Raw genomic sequence first — 22,376 nt, forward strand, 5'->3', positions numbered from 1 at the left:
TGAATGTGATTATTTTATCTACGCGAATTGGTTTAAATAATTTGAATAAATGAGGAAAAAAATTCAATCCATTGTGTGGTATTTGGAGCCTGCATTGGAAAATGGACAAACATATGTTTTTGAGGGAGGTTACTGATCGAGTTTTGAATGGAGGGAGATCAAATTAATGGTGATGGTATCCTAGGTGTGAGGGAACTTGGTAATGACCTCCGTTTGTCGAGCGATGGCTTGAGAGTAGGTGTTGTCTTCCATGCAAGAGAATCAATGAAAATGCCATGATAGGAGGTCATATTATAGGGGAAAGGATTTATCTTGCTGAATTAGAGGATAGGAAAAGTACCTCCAGAATTAAGGGAGAAAGTAAATTGCGAAGATAATATTTTTCTGCCTCCTTTCCTTTCATTCATCAATATATGAAAACTTGCAAGCATGAGGAAAATATATAATGGTGTCACAAATAAAATAACAAATCTAAAATTGGGAGACAACACAATGCCTACATAACAATATTTTATTGTAGTAAATATGCAAACTTGTTGAAAATACATAGTTAAGAATCTTTTGCTTAATGGGTGAAGTCTTCTCAACCTTGTGAAGATTAGGTCTCTCATAGGCCTGTCATTGTTAGTATTAGGAGCGTCCATTACTACATATTCTTTCGGCCACCATTCATTAGGTCTTGGGCACTATCAGTATTACCTCATGTTCTTTGAGAGGCATCATTCATTGGGTCTTGGGTATTATCATAGTACACTTCTACACCGCATTTGAATTCTTACATCTTTTATTTTGAATCTTACACCCCCCAAAGTAACGCGTGCCGATCATCCATTCCATCCTGTGCCACCCATCACACATCCTCACAAAAATCACAAATCAAAATAGCATCACCGTGTCACACACTATCACACCACACAACACCTAGAAAGGAAATTGCTATAAATTTTTTATTATAAATAATTATTCTGAATTATATATGTATTTTAAAACAATTATTTTATAATAGAAAAATCTCATTTCAGAATAGGTTTTTTTTTAAAAAAAGAATTCTATTATGCAATAGTTGACCCAAACATAAGAATGCCTCTTGTATCCATCTATTTCACACAAAATCTCGAGCACACTAAGGAACTTGCGTCTACGATGATCTCAAACTTCAATCAACTCAAAGGCTCATTTCAACCAACATTAATTGACCAAAACCCAGACCTAAGTAAACAATCATCCTAAGACGCATAAGTCGAGTTTATTTCAAACTTATTAAGTAGAAATTAGAATCAAAATGAGTTTTGGATACCCAAAAACTTATTCTACACCTAAAAGAAAAGAGAAAATATGAGGATAGAAGAATCGAAATAATGAATATTAATGAGATATTTGAAAAAGTACGAAAGTATACAAAAATCATTTCTCAAATCAGAATATCTAGAAGGGCCGAGCCCTCTTTTTGCATGCTTGGTGAATGTATGATCATTATACATAAGCAGTTTTGAAAACTCTGGAGTTTGATTATTTGCATTTCAACCATTATGCCGTTAGTCAAAGCAAAATCCATGTCAACTGTTTGCTGCACATTATTCCATGTCTTATAAGTACTGTGTCTGAGTAATACGTACACTCACTCACTTTGCCTTTCATTTTTTTCTTTTGTTCAACACAACGTCTCATTCTAACTTTTTAATTTAACTCCCTTACATGAAGTATAAGTAGAGGGTAAGTTATAAGGAATACTTGGATTCCACCAAAAAAAAAGAGAAAACTTGGGCCCTCATATTTTCAGGAAAAAACATAAGTAATATATATGTAGAGAGAGATAGTTGCATTGAAGTCACTGTATATAAAACGATCGAGGAACAATTCTTTTAAAAGAAATAGCTTATCTCTTATATATATGCAAAAAATAAAGTCGGAATAATGAGTTCATGAGATTGACTTAGCTAGAAGACATTGAGAGAAGAATGGAAACAGTGGCATCTTTAACGTTCATATCAGTAATAATATATAAACCACTAATTAAATGTTCACCAGGGACCTAATTTTGATAGTTATTAGGAGAGGAAAAATAACATGTAATACACATTATAGCCGCTGCATGTGGAAGCTGACAATTGTAAATAGAAGGCTACAAACTAGCTAGTTGCTTAGATTCCAAACCACACCTAAAAGGTACAATGGTAGAACAGCTAAGTAATTAATCAACTAGTGTAGTAGTGATACGTTAATTAATATTAAAAATACTAAAAAGTCTACAAACCAAATCACTACTGGGACTGCACTTTTCATACTCCTAGCTAGGGTGCGACATGCATTAATTAATCCATACCATCCTCAAATCATCACATAAATATGACAAACTTAATTTTCTCATCTAATCTAAGCATTGAAACTCTGGAAGGGCAGTGCCAATTGATCAAGGAGGCCAGTGACAGGGGTGGCAAGCCTAGGCTCATATGCAAAACCATGCAACTCAAATCCATCATGTGCAATGTAAGGACAAGGTGGAATCCACTGCCACCTCTTCCTGCATATATCAAACAGCAAGGCCTTGTCCGTTCCACGGATCATGATGACAATAAACTCACCATGCCCTACACATTCAAACCCGTTCCCATCTTCCAATTCAGCAAACTGAACATAAAGCTGCTGCGGCATTCTCTCTGACTCCACCCACATTGTCCCACACGCCTGCAAACTCCACACCCTCAAACTCTTTGGCACGTTGAGCTTGCTCTTCTCCACAGCAGCAACAAGAAGAAGCTTCCCCTTGCACTCAACTAGGTTTGGAGACCTTAGAAACCTCCTCATTGGGGCTTGTATTTTGAACCAAGTGTTTGAGGTGATGTCATAAGCCAAAACACTGAAAGGGCTACAATTCATGCAGTAGAATTTTCCTTCAGCATAAACCATTCTTCCAGATTCGAGGCTGCAGAGCCTTGGAAGAGAAGAGGTGGTGCCCCACAAGGAGAAAAAACCTCCTCCATCGATGTGAAAGCTTTCAGATGTCAAGTTCTTCACTGCATAAGGGGATATCATGTCATCACCAGCAACAGTGACATCTATGCAGGTGGGGCTAATGGTTAAGCCAATGGAAGGGAAGAGTCTAGGTCTTAATGTTGGAGGTAGCTGAGTGAGAGAACCGATCAAAGGGTTGCTCAGAAGCATGGTCTTTGGACCAGCCTCATCAGAAACCCAGCAAAGTAAACCGGCAGAAGATGAAGCTGGAGAGAAGCCAGAAGGGACCAAAGCAAAGGAAATGCGGTACCATGCCATCTCATAGGGGTCAAAGAGGTACCCTTCAAACGCACCACCGTGATGTCCACAACCACCACTTGTTCCATTGTTGTTGTTCTTGTAGATGTAGCTCTTGCGGGTCTTGTGGTGCTTGAAGAACAAGAACCAGTGCTGGTGTGGTGAGACTTGAAGGTACAATTCGAGGAAGGTGTTGGAGAAGAGAAGTGCATACCATCTCTTGCAAACACAACGTGCACGAAAGAATGCTGGTGGAGGAAGAAAGGCTATGACACGGTCAAGAAGCCTCTGAGGGAGCTTGCTCCATATTCTGCTGTTCATCCATGGAGTGGAAGTGCTGTAATTGCTAGTACCAGCACCACTGATAGGGAATGTGTACGAAAAAGGAGAGGACATAGAAGGGTGAAAACCTTCCATATATATGTAAGGTTATTTGTGTTTTTGCTTAGTTTAAGTGGAAACTAGGTACAAAGTGAAAACTGGAGGAAATGCTAAATGTTGAGGAGTGTAGTGTAGCATATGATATACTAGCTAGGCTTGCCTTTAATGTTAAAGGAAAGGTTATGCATGGTTTCTTCTTTTGCTGTGTTAATTTTTCCTTAGAAAGAATGTGGGAAATGGTTGTGAAAATGTTTTTAGGGAAGGACCTAAGAGGGGAAAGCAGTAGTGTAGCTTATAGCAATCACCTGAGATGGTTATTGTTGTTAATTTCTGTTCCTCATTTTCAGTGGGGGGAGGTGTTGGAGAATGGAGAGAAGGGAAGACGGTTTTGGAAGTGAAGAAGTGTGATGCAACACAACCAGAAATGGAACAAAGGACGTGAGATTTTGGAAGTTGGTGGTGGCTCTCATGTGAAGAAAGAAATAAAGTATTGGGGGTTGTGTTGTGGCATTGGTGGTGAGTGGGGACAAGTGTATATATAGGATCGAAATGGCTTTGGCCTTATTAAATGCTTAATTTATTAATTGAATTTTCTTTAGTCACCATTTCATAAGTTTGAAGTATATTTATCAGTTTTTATAAGTTTAAAATATTAACTAATTGTTCATAATTATATTTTTATAAAAAAATATAACTAATTATTTTTAATAAGATTTTTTTAATTATATTTTTTTTCATTTGTAATATTTAACAATAATAGTACATGAAATTTTATTATTTTAAATATTTTACTAATATCTATCTTTTTTTAAATCTTTATTCTCATTACATTATATTCCTTGTCATATATATATATATATATATATATATATATATATATATATATATATATATATATATATATATATATATATTCTTTTCTCTTTCTTATTAGGTTTTAGATAACATTGTGAGTATTCGTAGGTATTTTTATTATTTGAATTCCAAATCTTATTTAGTTGTTTGATCTAAAGGAATGAGAAAGATATAAAAGTAAATTAAGATGAAAATAACTGAAATATTTAAATTAAAATAGAATATAGATATGTAAGATTTATATCCATTTTTAAAATTTCCATATCTCAAATGGAACCAAGTGTTATTAAATCAAGAGTATTTATATTTTGATTATCAAAAGTTTTAAATACTCTATCAACAATTCTTCTTTCTTTATATTTCTCTTCTTATCAAATTAAATCATCAATTAAATCAATAAGTTATTTTTCATCTCTTTTCTTCTCTCACGTTGTATACAATTCAAAGATGTTCTAATAAACATTTTTCTTAAATCAAACACTATCAATTTCATTCAAATAAAAGATAATTTATTAATTAATGAGTTCATATATATCTCTCTCTTGGCATCTTTTGGTGGGTGAGAAAGAAAGAGAAAGAAAAGGCAAGTGATTCTGATGAATGCATCTATCATTTCAGTGTTGTTTTGTCAAGGCCGAGGTTGGAAGGACATAGTTGCAGAAAAGTGAGACAGATGCAATTGATGAAAGCGCAACTCCCTGCTAGTACAAACACATGGGGGCATAAGAAAACTGATTATTCAATATTCATCCAAATCCAAAACCTATTTCTCTGAACAGATAAATCTGATGAGTAGCGGTATTTCTTTTTTCTTTTTCTAGTATCTCATGTTCAAACGCAGGTTAATCCCACAAAGGGACAAAATAAAGCCATCAATGAGAAGTACAGTCCATATGTATGTAGATGACAACTCCAGCATGAAAAAGGTGCATGAAAATCTTAATTAGAAGAAAATTCATTACATGATAATATATTTATGGAAAAAAGTCACGAGTCAGTTTGTTTTAATTTTCTTTCATGAAAATTATTATTAAAGTTTTTAGGGTATTTGTTTGAGTTTTAAAAAAAACAACAGTATGGAAAATTAAATTTATAATTATTTAGAGAATTTATATTGAATAACTTTAAAAAAATGAAATTATAATTTTCTTTGAAAATAAAGTATTTCTATACTGTAAATAAATTATTGGCAACAGATTTTAGAAAAATAAATCAAATTCAAAGGTATGTCTTCCATTCCATACATTTAATTTTGGTTTGAATAATGATAATTAAATCCTGCTGATAAAAAAATGATTATTAAATCCTTAAGATTTTTATATTGATTTTTATTATTTGAAATTTTGGTTAATTATGAATCAACATTTTAATGAATTAATATTTTAAATGTCAATTATTCGTTAAAAACAAAGACTAATATTTGAATGAATTCTTTCTATAATGATTAAAATATAAATAAGTACAAAATATAAAAATCTGAGGTTAATAATAGAAATGGAAGTTTGAATAAATGAATATTAATTAGAAAGCAAAATGTTGTAGAAACTTGACAACATTTAATTTGTCTAGACAATACAATCATAAATGACAAAGTTTTTCCTATCATTCTAATGTAGTTGCATTTTTAAGAACTCAACCCAAGATAATCAGTTAAATTAAAATAGCCTTATATTATGTTTTATTTGAGAAATATATTTTTTATTAATAATTACAAAAATATCACTTTTTCTTTAAATTGTATGAAAAATACTTCTACCATTTTCGAATAAATACTTAAAATCATGTCACAAATAACAATAAGTAAATATTTTTATTTAAAAAATAAATAAATAAATTCAAACCAATTAAAACGCTACTCTCTTTTAACTTTCAATTCAACTTGTGTAGATAAGGAAGACTTGTATAGAGCACAAATGCATGAATTGTTGCCTTAAAAAAGTGTATGAATTGGTATTACTATGTATTGCTTGCATTTTTTGTTTTGGTAGAGATTACCATATTGCATTAAATTTTGTCCGTTATATAGTACTATTATATATATATATATATATATATATATGTATGTATATGTTGATATATATGAGTTGGTGCAGAAATGATTATGAATAAAATCAGAATGATACAAAGTCTAGTGTCAGATCATACATGCATACGTCCAATCCCATCCAAACTGATGGGTTTTCTTTACACAGCACAGAGATGAGGCGTGAACTACCAAAAGGAAATAAAGCTTTTGCTGCTGCTTTGGAGGATCAGTAGTAAAGCTAAGATAGCTCAGTGATCAAGCATTCAAGTGTACTCACTACTCATACCACTAAGCTAGTTTGTTCATTCATTCATTCAGTTTATTGCACTCTCTATCTGACTATTCCTTTCTTCTTTCTATGAGTCTTAATATTCCCTTTCTCTTAGCCTATTGGCTTTTGTTTGGTTTTGTTAAGGGAAGCAAATCTCAGTCAGAAAAGCCCCCCTCCCTTCCCCCCCTCTTCTGTCACGCTGTCTTGTTCGTGTCAATCCCCTCCCATTATCATTTGTCCATCTCACCATTCAATTTATGGAAAAAGTGCTCTTGCTCAGGTTTGGAAATGTTTGTGTTCCTTCAAGAAACCTCTATTTTTAGAAAAGGCTAATTAAACATTTTTAGCATATTATGTTCACTCCCAAGCAATCCCTGTATATCAACTCAACCCCCTTTTTTTTTCTTTTCATTTTAAACAAAGTCAAACAATGCAACCGGCCACCTTCCATTTTCATACATCCATAATGTGTAACCTAAGCTAGTTTGATTTGTTTGTTTTTTTAATTTATGATTATATAAAGCATTATAACCATGCATGTTAAATTTCCTTGCTACGTGTATGACTATTTGAATTATTTAATGTCAATTTAAAATTATAGTATGAAAGCGGTTTAATTTGATGCCCATGATTAATTTGCTGTCATGTTCATTTTCCTCATTATAAATTGATGTTAGTTAATTGTTATTGTATAATGTTATAAAGTGCCAAATCTCATGCTGGGGTTATGTCACTATTGATGTGTGTAGCAGTTTTGACACTGACCACAAGTCCACAAGCCCTTGCTGGCCCGTGGCTGTTTGGAATTTTCCCTTGCACAATCGACGCAAACATCAACTTGAAGTAGTGGAAAATAAGAGAGCGCAAACAAAATTTTATAAAAAGATCCAAAGATGATTTCTGAAAGCATCGATTCTGTGCATAGAGATATCAAATTCAAGTACTTCGATGGGATCTTTTCACATCTTCTGCTACCACACATTCATGAGATTAATTTCGAATCAGCAGTGATATCTAGACATTTTATAATTCCAAACTATTCCTCAAGAAATAAATGCTTATCAGGAAATTCAAGAAGAGCATACAAAACACCGAGTAGCACTCACATGATCAACGAGATGAAAGTAAAGAAGTACCATTAATTAGTATTACACTATAAATATAATAAAAAAAAAGGATGACCATATAAGTCAAAATAGTCAAACCAATTAATGTAGTTATATATGTTTGGAGATTTAGGTGCTAAAGTCTACTCTAGTGTTGGGGTAGCTAGCAACTGAAAAACCAAAACTAGAAAGAGCCGACTAGCATAATTAGCTGGTGCATTATTTGGACGTTCTTGAAGCATCAAAGCTTGCATGGTGATGGTGCTCTACCATTATAAGATTATGTTCATTGTACATGCTTGGCTAGGTGCATGATACTCCACTATAAAAAAAAATTGTCAGTAGTTATTATTTACTAACAGTTTAATATTAGATCGCCACTTGTAGTATACTCCCTCCACGTACTCTCGAACATAAGAAAAACAAAGCACACATTATTTTACATTAATTAAAAAAGTTATTGATATATTTAATTTTTATTAGACAAAATTTGTATCAACGGAAGCAGTCTTGACATTAACAATTTTGTACGTTAGCAAATGACAATTTTTTAAAATAAAGATCCAGTTTCAAACATGTTTGTTTGAGTGTAAATAGAGAGGAAAGAAAAATGAAATAAAAGTATAAATAGAGAGGAAAGAAAAATGAAATAAAAGTACAAAGAAAGAAACTTTTCGGACTGCCTTTTTCTTATTTTTATCTATCAAAATAACGTGTCCTTTTTACTCTATTTTTTCCCCTCATTTCATTATTTTTTTTTTCATTTTATTTCTTATCTCTCGATCTATTTCACTTTTATTCTAAATAAAGTATAAAACCAAATGGAACTAAGAAGCCTTCTATGATTGAGTACAGTGCAATAAAAGTTTGGACTCTGGATGAACTGCCAGCTGAGAGTTCCAAACCTAGTTTACTAACACGGCACGAGTGCTACATAGGAACCATTGAACTGACAAAAGTGAAAAGTGGTTCTCAAGTGTTTCTCCATAAGCCCACTCTACCTTGATGACCGAATAAACCTAGCAAGCTATGACATTATTGTGTTTTAACTCCACTTGCATTTGCATGGAGGATCCCACTGGAACAAATCAGGCTAATATAGTGAGATGTTTATGTTGAACTTATTTCTTCCCTGAGCAATATTAAAGTTTTATTTGGTATACAATAATCACACTAAAAGTTAGAATGTGTAACCTTATGCATATATATAATTTCAATCCGCATTATTAGGCCGACCCTAGTGAATTATATATATGAACAAATATTAAAGTTAATTAGGCTCCAATTTATTCGAGCATTTTTATTTTGGACCTTTGTTATGGATGAAACATATTATGGTTATTATTTCATTAGGTAGACATTGAAACTTATGAAGATATCTAAGCTTTCTGCCGACTTAAAACAACAGAACAAATAATTAGATTTATAACTAATTTATAATTTTTTAACGATCCAGTGATATAGATGCATTTGTATTTTGTTTTTCCTTAAATTTTGAGAGAGAGAAATAAGACTATAATATTTTTCACTAAAAATATAAGCTTGTAATGTAAAGCTGGGAAGGGTAAAAAATTGAAATGAATGAAGCCCATGGACACTTCATCAGTTATCACCCCCATTTTCAATTATAGAGCTGCAATTGAAGTTTCAGTTTTAGAGTCAGAGGCTGGAAAGTGAGAAATTGAATCCATTCCACAAGGCATATACCAGTTGTCTGCTGTTATTTCTCCGGAGGAAAAAGAGAACATTGTAATCTTAGAAAATACTTATAGTGTTTGTTACTTACGGATGTTAATTAAGACTTAATGATCATTTCATGAAACATACAATACCTACCAAGAAATTAAGAATGAAACAGCTCTTCAATTTCAAAGATAACATAAACTCATTGATAAAATAAAATAAAAAAAGATAACATAAACTGACCTATACAAACAAAAATGATCTAGTCCTCTCTTGCGCGATAATTGGGCGACACCATTCTTACATTTTGTCTTTTTACACCGAAGAGTAAGGGAGCTCAATAACAAGAGGATTCTAACACAAGAGAAGTAAGGAATCTCACATTGATATAAATGAATCATCCGAGCATAGCAAGTGACAAATATGCTAGGCAAGAAGATAACAAGTTACAAATTCTGTCTTCATAAGACATAATTTTGGGTCGGTTTGTTTATTTTTTTTAAAAAAAATATTCTTAAAAAAATACTTTTAAAAAATGAAATTGAAATTGTTTATTAAGAAAATTTGTTTTTATTAAAAAAAAAAACTTTAACAGGCCTTGTATGTATTCTTAAGAAAACAATTTGTTTATTTTTTGGGGGCTCAAAGGGCATGAAAACACATAAGATGATAAGAACTTGATTCTGATTAAATAAACTTTTTAACAAGTACTTAGAAGGGAAAAAAAAGAATATAACAAATAAATTTTTTCCCAGACACCTTCAACCAGATGACCAGTTTAAAATTTAAGTATCAGAGTTTGAACTGGCTAGCGGATCCACTAGTTTACTTGTGGTGCTCGTGGTGTTTTTTGAGAAATCTGTGTGGCTGTTTGAGCTATGCAGTTCCTCGGTTCACGGTATAAGGGAGAAGTAGTCTGGTATTGTGGTGCATGTACTTTACATAGGGGAATTTATGGCATACTTTTGCTGGTGTCATTTACGATGGTGATTGTCAGTGAGGAAGCCCATAACAACAAGTTTCAACAATAATTGCGTGAAGTTGAGCTGAAAATAACAAGATTTGCGTCTCCATCAACATTACAAGTGAGTATTTGACATCACAATCTAAGTGGAGCTGGACTGAAAGTAAAAGAGTTTGATTTATATATATTCTCAAGAAAAATATCTTTTGCACAGATCATTTAAGATTTGACTTCTTTACCATATCATCATGTTCACATGTGATGATTTTTCTTATTAAAATTTTCTGTAAAGATGTTTTACACTATCTCTATACTCTCTATATATATATTCAACTCGGTAAAATCAATCCATGAAGCACAACATGGTGTAGACAAATAATCGAGGAAGACTTAAATAAACACAACAGTAACTTGAAGCTTGAGCAGAACTTAGAAACTTTGAATAGGAAGCTCATTCGGTGGTTCACACAAATCATCCTCTAAAACAAATACCAACCCCCCACCACCACTGAACAAAAAAATGCAACATAGTCCACCACTTTACTTTCATCAATTGTGAGAGAATGTGTCGCCAATCTTCCAAAACCACATAAAGTAAAGCATCAGATGATCAACTACTATCATTTTCATCAATTATAAAAGAATTTTATCATACAGAGTGTGAAGGGCAACCAATATCACAGAGTGTGATGGTGTCATAAATGATATGTAGCATGTTAAAGCTTTAGTTGATACAAAAAAGAAATTACCTAGGTATTCTTCAACATTATTCCACCATCTCTTTCAACTTAATCAAATGATTTAAACAAACAAAAAATAGAAACTTCATCATCAAGAATTCAAGATACTTCAAGGGAGAATACAAGTTACTGTATGGTCATTTTAGGCTGACATCCAAAGCAGTGCATAACAGGCTAAGCTTCCTAAATATCGGTCTTGAATTGTAAAAGCAATAACATTATGAAAATCTTGAACTACTTCCTTCCTCGGTTAAGCCTCTGCAGTTGATAATTGATACTCCCCCAAGACTTTCTGTTCTTTTTACTCTGAACAAAACAAAATTGAAATGTTTTTTTTTTCTTGTACTACTTAAATTCTCAACTCAAAAGCAACTAAAAGCAGTTTTGATTAAACTAAATCTATATTATTACCTGAGCATCAATACAGACATTTAATAGCTCCTTCTGGCGAGCACAAGCGTCGGTATCGCTATGGTTTGCAGCCATACAACTGAGAAACAATGCCATTTCCTTCATGCAAGGTTTTTGAAGATTACCAAATCTCTTGGGGTTGATGAAAAGCGTACCAGCTTTCCGACCCATTATCCTTCAACAACTTCACATCCATGATCCATCCAGGAAAAAAAAATGTCAATTTTTTATTTTTTAATTTACACAGAAAAATGAACATGCCATAATTGAAATTTTTTATATACTTTTATAAATCATGAGAAAATTATAAATAAACAGTCAACACTAACAACAGTCTAATGCAGTTGCTCATGTGATCAGATCACCAAAACAAAACAAGACATGAACACTCTAAAATGGATTGATAATCCAAATTGAAATCATCATAATCACTCCCTCATTTCTTCAATTTTTTCCTTCATCAATCATATTAGCAAGTGAAATGACACAAACTGAGACTCGGAGATAACCTTGAACGTGGTGGAGAATAGGTCCGGACGCGGCGGAGAAGAGCTCTGGTCGCGGTGGTTGAAGACGAAGCAGTGATGCCACCGAAGAGTGTTTTCTTCGATTCGCAGTGTTAGGGCTACAGAAAGGTTTGTTTTGGGGCTTGGTTTTTATGGGCCTAGGTTGTTAGAAGCCTATGGAAAAAAAGGCAATTGATATTTTCATTTCCTTATTTTACTTGAGCACTCCCCTTCTCATTTGTTTTCCTAATTTACCCTTTAAAATACACTCTCATCTCTTTTTTTGGAAAGCAGAGACCCTTGCCATTTTCTAATCCCATCACCAAAATTCCTAACTTTACAGCATCATATTCTCCATCTTCATCAAGAGTTGAGAGTACCTTGAGACCTGGATCTTGCGTGCTTTAGACCTCAATTTGTTACATTATGCATTTATGCTTATCCTCTTCCTCTTCCTTTCAATCTGGTCTTCCTTTTATAGTAATGCATTAATTGCTCAATTTCCCAGAACTCCAATCTACAAATGGCTTATAATTTTGTTGCATGTCTACTTTTACGACATTTTTATATTCTGTTGGTTGGGAAGAAATGACTACTTTTTGTTCGGTGGGCAGTTGTATATATTGATTTTGGGTGCGTCAAGGAGAGACATAGTAAATAATCATTGTTTAGGTGTGGCATAGAAGCCCCAATTTCATGTTCGACGATGTCAAATTTTGTGTGTGTAATTTGGATTTGGATGTTTTGGGGGATTTTGAGTTTTATGTGGACAAAGGTGGAATGAAGATCTTCTTCATCAACAGAGTCTTTTGCTTCTTGAAGATCAATGACAGTGAAATGAAGATGGAAGAAAGATGATTAGAGACACCACTTCAAGAAGAAGGTGAGTCAAGAAGAAGCTCACCACCATAGGAAGTCATGGATAAGAGCTTGAAGGTAGGAGAAGATGAGTGGAGGGAGATGGAGGAAAGGAGCACGAAATTTTATGTCTCAAATGAGGTCTGAACTTTGAAGTGTAATTCTCAAATGATCAAAGTTGAAAAATACACACACGTGACCTCTATTTATAACCTAAGTGTCACACAAAATTGGAGGAAAATTTGAATTTCTATTCAAATTTCACTTGAATTTGAAATTGAATTTGTGGAGTCGAATTTTGGAGCTAAAATTTCACTAATTATGATTAGTGAATTTTAGTTATGGTTCAACCCACTAATCGAATATTAAGTCCAAGATTTTCCACTAAGTGTGCTTAGGTGTCATGAGGCATGTAAAGCATGAAGGACATGCACAAAGTGTGACTATATGATGTGGCAATAGGATGTAACAAGCAAATGCTCATCTCCCCCTCTAAAATTTAATTGGATTGGGCTTCTCCCAATTCAATTAAATTTATTTCCCAACACACACATCAAATATTCACTTAATGCATGTGAAATTACAAAACTACCACTAATACAAAAACTAGTCTAGGTGCCTTAAAATACAAAGACTGAAAAATCCTACATTTCTAGGATACCCTACCTACATTATGGAACCCTAAATATAAAGCCCAAAAATAATGAAATTCTAATCTAATATGTACAAAGATAAGTGGACTCATACTTAGCCCATGGGCCCAAAATCTACCATAAGGCTCATGAGAACCCTAAGGTCTTCTCTTGCATCTCTGGCCCGATCTTCTTAGAGTTTTTTTATCCAATGCCCTTGGAGGATAAGATTGCATCACTACTCTACCATGAGTTTTCATCATTTCTTTATGCAATTGTTATATTACAAAAAATACGAGAACCTTAACCATTGTGGTTTGTTCCCTTTAATTCTTATAAGGTTTGTTCTTTCAAATGGTATTAGGTTGCATATCAGATAAACCTATTAACCAATTTGTCAAAAAAGTTAACCATTTTCACCAATAGTGTTAACCAACTAACAAATAATATTGTATTGAGAAGGAATCCAAAAGTTTAGCCCAATCAATGTCTTTTCCATGCTTGAGTTAGGATTTGAGAATTATTATTTTGTAGAATCCAAAAATAGTTTAGGTTCATTCCATGCATGTTGAAATTGTAGATTTTACTTTGTGTGTGTTTTATTTTTGTTTTGGTATGACAAACAAGTGCTTAAATATAATTGTATTGTTTTTAAGTCATACATGTGCCATGTATCGTTAATTTGAAGGTTATGGGTGTAATGCTTAATGTTTCTCAATATTTGAGAGTTGTTAATTGTATTGATTCAAGTGGTTAACGATAGTATATAGGGCTAATACATTTAAAGTCCATATCTTGGTTAATTCTCTTATTGCGAATGGTTATTGATGTCATGATATTATTTTGTAGACTAGTATAGTCACTGGGTTAAATATGTTAACCATGATGGTTAAGATTGTTTTATACATGGTTAACAATTTATATATGATCCATGATTACTATAATGCATAATTTTATTTTCATTGTCTTAATGATGTCACATGATGTGCCCAAAGCATTCCCTTTCTTTTCTTTATTAAGAATGTTTTTATGTTCAACTTGTGTTAGTTGTGCTACACTTGTGCTTGATCTAGATTATCAGTGTAAAGTGGGGCCATTAGTAGTATGTTTGTTTCACATCTCAAGATAGTGATGAGCAGAGTCTTATTACTTAAGTGTCTAGTCCCTAGTGATCAATGATCAACAAGTTCTTAATGTTTTTTATGAATGCTTGGATTTTATCCTCCACATCACACTATTGTTAAGTGTTAACTTGATGAAAAACTTTCATCTTCATTTTTGTTAAATGCCTAGTTTGTTGGGATGACTAGTTTTAGCTTGGTCTAACAATCTACAAGTCCTCTTAGCTAAGATTATGGGTTTAGCAGATTATGTTTTTTTTTTGTCATTGGGATAATGTTTAGTGAATGGCCACTTAGTTATGTTAGTTTATGATTTTCGATGACCACTTTATTTAATTGTTGTTATTATATTACAATAAAAAAGGAAGGTCATGCCCATCAATTTCTATACTTAGTTAGTTTTCGTTTCTCATGAACTAGTTTGGTTTTGATTTGCTGCTAAAAAAATACTTTAAATATAAATTTATGATATTATTTTTTATGTACAATTTGGTATGTATGGGTTGCAATATTGGCTACCGTCAAATCTAATTTTCTGGTATCTTCCTTTATGCAACATAATGTTGTATATATCACCTCTATATGGCCAATCCTTGCAATTCTTTTGTTTTCATGATTATCATGTTCATTATTAAAAATACCTTCCTTTCACAATAAATCACTTGCTGCATTAAAATTTTCTATAAGTGGAATAAAATCTTATTTAATGTTTTACTATATCCATATCTTTTATATTGAGACAATAATACAAACATATACCAAACATGAGCAACAAATTTGGACGAGAGTAGTTTTCTGAGTGAAAATGATTAATAAATAATACTACTAGTTGAAGTCACTAATATGAGTACCATAAAATACGATATGTTTCTTCTTGTTTTGTGAGAAGGAAGCAAAAGAAACCAAACCTCCTACAAGGCTACAACACAAGAATCCTTAAGTTTTGTGAGAAGGAACCAAAACAAACTAAAAACTTAAAACCAAGTTACATAATTATAACATCAATTAATACTTGGAAAAAGCAACTTCAGTACAACAACAATACTAAATATTATTCCGTTGGACAAAAAAAAATTGTCTTTCCCAACTCTACATGGTCACATCCCACTTTCTTCAATATAGAGACAAACATAAAGCATTATGCTCTCATAATAGAATTGCTTAGATTGTGTTCAAGATATGTTGATCAAATTTGTCTGGCATTGTTTGAGCAAAGCCTTCATGAATTCTCACCATGATGCTTCATATAGTACTCCTCTGGTCCCATTACCTATATGAAATGATATCCAATTAGAGAGAGACAAACAAAAGACAAAAAAAACAATATAACACAATACCATGTCATGGACCTTTCAGTGGTTCAAGAAGATATGCAAAAGCTAAAAGAGAGCAAAAAAATGAAAACGGAGAAAAATAATACAATTTTTGCTTCATTGGTAGAAGAGTCTTCGTCTATGCACTCAAAAGGTGCAGGAGTTTGGATTCTGCAAAAAAAAAAAAAAAAGACAACAAAGGCATATACAATTCAATCCTACTTTACCAAAATAAAAACTCACGTATTTTAATAAAAATACCAAAATCATACATTCCAATTGGGGCATCTCCAGAAACTACTTCCACGATTATCTTCGCTATTGGAAGTTTGCACGAAAACTCTCTATTCACACAAACACTTCTTCCATATGCTAAAGGAAAAGGATTCATTGTTGCAGAAGATCTCGACGCATCAGATTGGCGACCACACAAGATGAAGATGCCATGCCTCAACCATTGCCTACACAAACACAACCCAACAAATAGAGAAGATGATTTTTGCACTCCTTGAGTTACCCCACCAATTTCAAAGCTAAGAAGAAACAAACCCGTAACTAGTTCCTTTTCCCATTCACGTTAGGGATTTTATTGAAAAAAATAAGAATAAAAACTTACATGTCATTATACACATGTCATTGCCACATGGATTCATAAAACAAAGGTGGTCGTTGCTAACGTGTCTTCTATTTGGCATGTAAGAGAGAAGGTTAGCGAAGTTAATGATATAAGGGTCAACCTTAAAAAAATATAACTAGCACAGGAGAGGGGTTGAAAGCTTGAGAAAAGAACATGGAGAGACGAGTTAAACAGATCGGGCCAGATTGACCTTTGGGCCATGCGTAACCCGTTTTTCTTACTAGTTTACTCAAATGCTCTGTTTCTGACTCCACGCACTTAAACTGTTCGATGAAACTCCCCCGTGAGTTTCTACTCTTTCCTCCTTTTGAAGCTACTAATACTAAAGTTTTGATGACAACACTGTGAACCTCAATGCCCAATGTAAAAATTCACTTGCTGATTTCAAGCAATAGTCATAATGGATAATGCAACATTTCGAAGTTTTCTTCAGGTTCTTCCCCCTGTTGAATTTGCATGCGTCTATGGATCATCTCTTCATCCATCCAACCACGACAAGGTCTTCCTTTGTTTCGTACCCATAATTAATTTTTTTTGCTGTTCCTCTTCTCCATTCAGGGTCTCTTTTTTTTTTTCTTCCATTCACCCTTTAGTTGTTGTTTTAATATTTGTTCTCTGTTCTGTGTTTTTGGGTTTCTAGACAACCATGACAGATTATATTCTTGGCGTGTCTGATCCAAAGCAGTGGCATTCTGAGGTACTAATATGTGATGGTGCTTTGTGTATTTGTGTTATAAGTTGCATAGTATTATTTGACCGCCCCCTACTGATTATTTTTGTTTTTCATTCTATTCTTATTGCTGGCTTCAATCAAGAATCTGAAATTGAACAAGCATCACTATGCGTCATGGATGGTGCACCTTGGTGGCGAGAGCCTGGTACTTGCCCAATTTTTCTTTTCCTTTTGTTTTTGGTCTCTCATGTTTAGCTTGCGTTTTATTAGATGATGATCATATCTCATACCATATCTTGATGTGACATGTAAGATTACTGGAGTTGCTGATAGAATTGGTGTGGGAGTGCATTTCAACCCTTTTGTTACTTGGAATGGAAAGGTATTGATAGCTTATAACTCACTCGGTGGTGTGGTGTGTGAATAAGACCCTTAATTTAGTTTTAGCAAACTCACCTTCCAGAACATTTTATTTAGAATGGTGGGATATTTTTTAGTTTCCATAACATGTTTTGTTGCTGATTTGTTAAATCAAGATTACATTTTTCATGGTTCCTCGTCTCTATAAGCAAATTTATGCAGCTGTTCAAGTATGGGGTTGTACAAATGCATGACTTACTTCAAGATGTACAGTATTGGGAGAAATTCTACTTGTGTGGCCGGTTACAGAAACCAGTATGTTGCCCTCTTTTTCCCTCTTCATGTCTAGAATCATTTGATTCTTGATGTTTCGGGAGCTCTAAGCTAGATTCTTAATTTTCACATATCAATATCATCAAATAATCTCTGAATAAAAGAATTAGATATTTTATTTTTGGCATCTTTGCTAATTTATATTTTCTCGTGTTCAACTAGGACCGTTTATTTAGTAAGTACTTTTAAGCTTTGTGATTCACCTCTTATTCACAGACTGCCGTCATGAACTAGCAGTGAAGGTAGATATGCAGAGGAACACTAGTAACATATAGAGGATGACAGAAAAAAGAAAAAAGGAAAACAGAAAGGCATTGCAATTACAAAGAAGGGGATGGAGGGGGAGGTGGCTGTGTTGGAGGAAAGAGAGAGAAGGTTGAAAAAATAAACCCCTAGTTCTCAGAATCTCAGCATCATTCTGATAGGAAAAATAGTACTAATAAAAGAAATTATGGACCATGACTAGTGTTTTAAAAAAAGCAAAGGAGCCTATTCAATTATTGGAAGTTTATATGTGGTAATCCGGTTGTTGGTTAATTTTGCTCCTAAATAGCCATGTAAATCTATCCCCTGTACCTCATATCAAGAAAAGTCCTGTACTGCATACTTGTATGCATACAACATACCAAAGTATACGATAGTTCATGAAACACTTCTCCAGGGCTAGTGTCACATATCTACTTAGTTTGCCTGTCATCAATTTTCCTGATAATTTGAATCCATAATTGAGGCCTATTTCTTTTCCCTATGTTTTTGGATGTGTTTCGTTTAGGTTCATATTGTTGTCGATAATTTAGATGTCAACAGCACCAATTCTGTTAACTTGAGAGCTGCAGTGTCAGCTGCTCTTCTCCTGCTTCCATCAGAATTCACAGAGGTATGCTTCTTTCTTACTAAATTGTTTACTTTGAGAGTTGGAACAACTGAAATGATTCAACCACACCCTTGCAGGAAGATCTATATGCCAAAGTATGTAGTCTCTCATACACAGGTGATATACGCATGTTATTTGCTGAGGATAAAAACAAGGTATTCCTTTGTTGCTACTTAAGAGGGATGTGGTATGGAAATGTTAATTTCTTTTAAATTCTGATACATATAAATTCTCCGTGTTTACTTGATTCCCATGTGAGGACCACGTGTCTTCAGAGATTATATGTCAGTTTGGTCACAAATTCTGGCTCATGCTTTAGACATTGCTGCCTTTCTGAATTATGAAATATCTCTTTATAGTTTTTTTTTTCATGTTTCTTATAGTGAAGATGTGAAACATTGGATATTTGTCATTTCACTGATATGAACCTTCCCATCCTTGATAGTCAGGTTGAATTTTCACTTAATATGATTAGAATATTTTCTGCATATATTCCTTTCTTCCTTGTATTCCTTTTGTTCTCTTAGGGAAGGGCAGACACCTGTTGGAAAATTGTTTGTGTTTGTGGCATATTCTTTGGGAAGGAAGCCTGATTGATCATATATGTGTCCTATTGCCTTATGTTTTTACTGAGGTTCCTTTTTTTCACAATCTGTCCAGGTGAAAAAGATTGTTACTGGGCAGTTTGATCTATTCCACTCAATGTATAAGCCATTTCTTGAAGAATATGAGGCTAAGAAGTTATTGAGACTTTCATCAACTGCCAATAATCAAATACATGCCACTCAGGTCTTTATTATTTGGTATTGATTTTTGGGAGCATTACAATTTATGATATCTTTACCAACATATTTCCAATTTAGGATGATGAACTAAAAAATGATTGACAACATTAAAAAAAATTGATTACGCATTTATTTGGTTCATTCATTGTAAATTGGAAATATATTAAGTAGTAGTTCTCTCGTTGATTACTTGTTTTATCATGCATTTGAAAGAATTTAGCTTTGTTGTGCCTTGAACTCTATGCTGAAGTATTACCTCTTGAAAATTGAAATATTGCAAACAAACTTGTAGTCCCTCAATTTTTTTTTACCCGAAAAAGAAAAAGAAAAAAGAACTGTATCCTATGAGATGTAATGCATGAACTTGTGATTCCTTCTATTTATGTCCATCCTGTTATTTGGTGCCACTTGATGTTGTCATGAGGAGGAGATTTTTCTTTTTTTCTTTTCTTTCTTTAGTTTCTGTTAAGATGGAGAAATATAAGCAATGTTTTGCTGCTATTCTGTGCTTTTCATCTTCTAGATATTCTAATTTTCACCTTTGGTTGTTATTTAATTGTTCATGACATTCTTGATGTTGTATATCTTGTGGGATACATCATAGCTTTTCTTGCTGTTCTAGAAACTCCCTCCATCCCATTTCTTTAGTTGTTTTAGGCTTCTATTTTTTTCCCAAAATAATTGTTGTTTTAGAGTTTCAAAGTTAATTTAATGTTTTTTCCCTCAAATATACCCTCATTTAATACCTACTATTAGTGGTGCAAGCATCAAAGATCAAGGTATTAAATAAGGACATTTTAGTTCAAATATAACAATATTTTACTTCCATTAAATATTTCTTTATCTATGTGCATTAACCTTAAACAACTAAAGAAATGGGATGGAGGGGGAGTACTTTATACACACACACACACACACACACACACACACACACACACACACACATATATATATATATATATATGTATATATTTTCATCACACTTATTGATAATGTATGGCACTGTCATGTATTAACTCCATGGAAAAGCTTCTTTCCAATGTTTAGTACATAGAAAATTTGTTAGAGTCAAATACCTAGCAAAAGCAGGCAAGTTGTATATAAATGCATCTTTGGAGTCTACATAACAAGTAAAGAAACTTCCTTACTCTTCTAAAACAGGATTGTGACTTATCAGTTGCTTGTGCTCTAGTTTCTGCTCTTCCTCCATCAATCAGAAGCCAGATAAGCAAGAACGGAGAATTAACGGAAACTGGTATGCTTATGATATTGTTAGACTTGTTTCTGAATTATTTCTTTATTTCTTAACGGCTAATATTGTTGAGGTCCAAAATGAATTCTCTTGTTCTCAGAAGTATAGAGGTATAAAAATGGTGACATTATCAGTGAACTGGAATTGATTGATTTTCTTAGATATTTGAATCTTTAGATGGTAGTTCATGGTGGTGAGGTTGTACCTCTGAATAGCATGATGTGTGTCAAATTGTGAAAAAATGGGCTATTGTGATTTCAGGTAGAGTCATACATGATACTAAAGTCAGTGCAAGAGAAGTGGCTGCAAATTGCTTGCAGAGAATTCTGAGGCAAAGAGTAATGGTTTCAAGTGCAAGGCAGGCCATATCTGGCCTTCTGGCTGTTGGTGGGGTAAATGCTACCAGGTATCTTTCTAAGAAAGTTAGCAAAGCCTGGAGATCATGGAGATGATTTTTGCCGTATTGACAATCATAGACATGAAGTTTTCTTGCTGACCTTGGGAAGTTTACAGATAGACTAGTAACCATTTTTCTGTTTTCATTTCTTCCCTTTCCCTTAATACTCCACCACTTTCTCAATCAAAAGGGTTTAGTAACTGGATTTGCTGGCGCCTTATCATTATTCTCTTGTGACCAGAGATACTTGCCAACAAGTATAGGCATGGTGTTTTGATTTGTCAATACATTTTGCAGTTAAATTTAGCTGTGCTTTGTTGGGCAAAGGGAATTTTTGGAAAACCAAGTTTGAATTCTGTAGACTCATATTTGTTTCTTCATCCCCATTTTTTTTTTAAAAAAAATTGAGTTCTTAATTTATTTAGAGGTTAATTTCTCTTGGAATAGACCTGTATTTCGAATTGTAGTCCACAAAAATGTTAATAATACGGTATTATTGTTTTAATACTCTATCAATTTAATCCATTCACTTTATAAACAGAATGTAGACTATTATCGCCGTATCATACACTAAACATTTCTCACCTTCAAGATTTATTATTCATCAAAGTCAATTGCCCTCCTTTTCTTACTATTTCATTCAGTCAATCTGTATTTAGTTATAAGTTAAACTACTTATTTACCCTCCTTTCCTTCTTAATTGTCATCATCTTTTTCAGGGTATAGTTTAATTTCATTTCTTTACCTTTTTATTCATTCTTTTACTTAATCTAAAATCTATACTACATTCTAAAATCATAAGCCACACAATTAATTTGAACTAAAATTTCTCAGTTTTTCTATTACTTTCAACAAGTTGCACTTCTCATTTATATTAGATGTATTTATAATTATAATTTCTATCTTAAATATTATATTTATTATAAAATTATTTATGAAATTTTATATG

The 22,376-nt window shown here is 33.1% G+C and overlaps 4 protein-coding genes across 8 annotated transcripts; 1 reads left to right on the forward strand and 3 right to left on the reverse strand.

The window, feature by feature from the left end:
* Positions 1–2,228: 2,228 nt before the first annotated feature.
* On the reverse strand, positions 2,229–4,088 carry LOC114411532 (protein UNUSUAL FLORAL ORGANS-like). Its single transcript, XM_028375181.1, has one exon. The coding sequence runs from the start codon at positions 3,664–3,666 to the stop codon at positions 2,374–2,376; it is 1,293 nt and encodes a 430-aa protein (XP_028230982.1). The 5' UTR covers positions 3,667–4,088; the 3' UTR covers positions 2,229–2,373.
* A 7,044-nt stretch (positions 4,089–11,132) lies between these two features.
* Positions 11,133–12,338, reverse strand: LOC114412701. Its single transcript, XM_028376700.1, has 3 exons — positions 12,196–12,338; positions 11,687–11,870; positions 11,133–11,581 (listed from the first exon to the last, which is right to left on the reverse strand). The coding sequence occupies exons 2-3, from the start codon at positions 11,855–11,857 to the stop codon at positions 11,510–11,512; spliced, it is 243 nt and encodes an 80-aa protein (XP_028232501.1). The 5' UTR covers positions 11,858–11,870; positions 12,196–12,338; the 3' UTR covers positions 11,133–11,509.
* A 3,398-nt stretch (positions 12,339–15,736) lies between these two features.
* Positions 15,737–16,864, reverse strand: LOC114412704. 2 transcript variants are annotated; one of them, XM_028376707.1, is made up of 4 exons: positions 16,733–16,864; positions 16,389–16,577; positions 16,224–16,287; positions 15,737–16,060 (listed from the first exon to the last, which is right to left on the reverse strand). In XM_028376707.1, coding segments are annotated over exons 1-4 (270 nt in total). In that variant the 5' UTR covers positions 16,735–16,864; the 3' UTR covers positions 15,737–16,045. The 2 variants fall into 2 exon arrangements, with proteins under 2 accessions (XP_028232508.1, XP_028232507.1); XM_028376706.1 differs by having other exon boundaries at positions 15,737–16,073.
* A 77-nt stretch (positions 16,865–16,941) lies between these two features.
* Positions 16,942–21,806, forward strand: LOC114412703 (phosphatidate cytidylyltransferase, mitochondrial-like). Of its 4 annotated transcripts, none has more exons than XM_028376703.1 (11): positions 16,942–17,036; positions 17,187–17,252; positions 17,394–17,450; positions 17,569–17,631; positions 17,740–17,808; positions 18,009–18,101; positions 18,892–18,996; positions 19,071–19,148; positions 19,654–19,782; positions 20,940–21,033; positions 21,292–21,806. In XM_028376703.1, the coding sequence occupies exons 3-11, from the start codon at positions 17,400–17,402 to the stop codon at positions 21,480–21,482; spliced, it is 873 nt and encodes a 290-aa protein (XP_028232504.1). In that variant the 5' UTR covers positions 16,942–17,036; positions 17,187–17,252; positions 17,394–17,399; the 3' UTR covers positions 21,483–21,806. The 4 variants fall into 4 exon arrangements, with proteins under 4 accessions (XP_028232504.1, XP_028232503.1, XP_028232505.1 ...); XM_028376702.1 differs by having other exon boundaries at positions 16,994–17,116; XM_028376704.1 differs by lacking the exon at positions 16,942–17,036 and having other exon boundaries at positions 17,110–17,252; positions 17,996–18,101.
* Positions 21,807–22,376: the final 570 nt, after the last annotated feature.

Source organism: Glycine soja, chromosome 5 (assembly GCF_004193775.1).
Source record: "Glycine soja cultivar W05 chromosome 5, ASM419377v2, whole genome shotgun sequence".
NCBI classification, from domain to species: Eukaryota; Viridiplantae; Streptophyta; class Magnoliopsida; order Fabales; family Fabaceae; genus Glycine; species Glycine soja.

Excerpts from the sequence above, each read along its gene's own strand:
- LOC114411532 (XM_028375181.1), bottom strand. The coding sequence starts at position 3,666 with ATGGAAGGTTTTCACCCTTCTATGTCCTCTCCTTTTTCGTACACATTC.
- LOC114412701 (XM_028376700.1), bottom strand. The coding sequence starts at position 11,857 with ATGGGTCGGAAAGCTGGTACGCTTTTCATCAACCCCAAGAGATTTGGT. Across the intron at positions 11,582-11,686 it reads ATGTCTGTATTGATGCTCAG|AGTAAAAAGAACAGAAAGTC; the intron begins GTAATAATATAG and ends TGTTTTGTTCAG.
- LOC114412704 (XM_028376706.1), bottom strand. Across the intron at positions 16,288-16,388 it reads GGAGATGCCCCAATTGGAAT|AATCCAAACTCCTGCACCTT; the intron begins GTATGATTTTGG and ends TTTTTTTTGCAG. Across the intron at positions 16,074-16,223 it reads CTACCAATGAAGCAAAAATT|GTAATGGGACCAGAGGAGTA; the intron begins GTATTATTTTTC and ends CATTTCATATAG.
- LOC114412703 (XM_028376701.1), top strand. The coding sequence starts at position 17,154 with ATGGATAATGCAACATTTCGAAGTTTTCTTCAGGTTCTTCCCCCTGTT. Across the intron at positions 17,253-17,393 it reads ATCCATCCAACCACGACAAG|ACAACCATGACAGATTATAT; the intron begins GTCTTCCTTTGT and ends TTGGGTTTCTAG. Across the intron at positions 17,632-17,739 it reads ACCTTGGTGGCGAGAGCCTG|ATTACTGGAGTTGCTGATAG; the intron begins GTACTTGCCCAA and ends GTGACATGTAAG.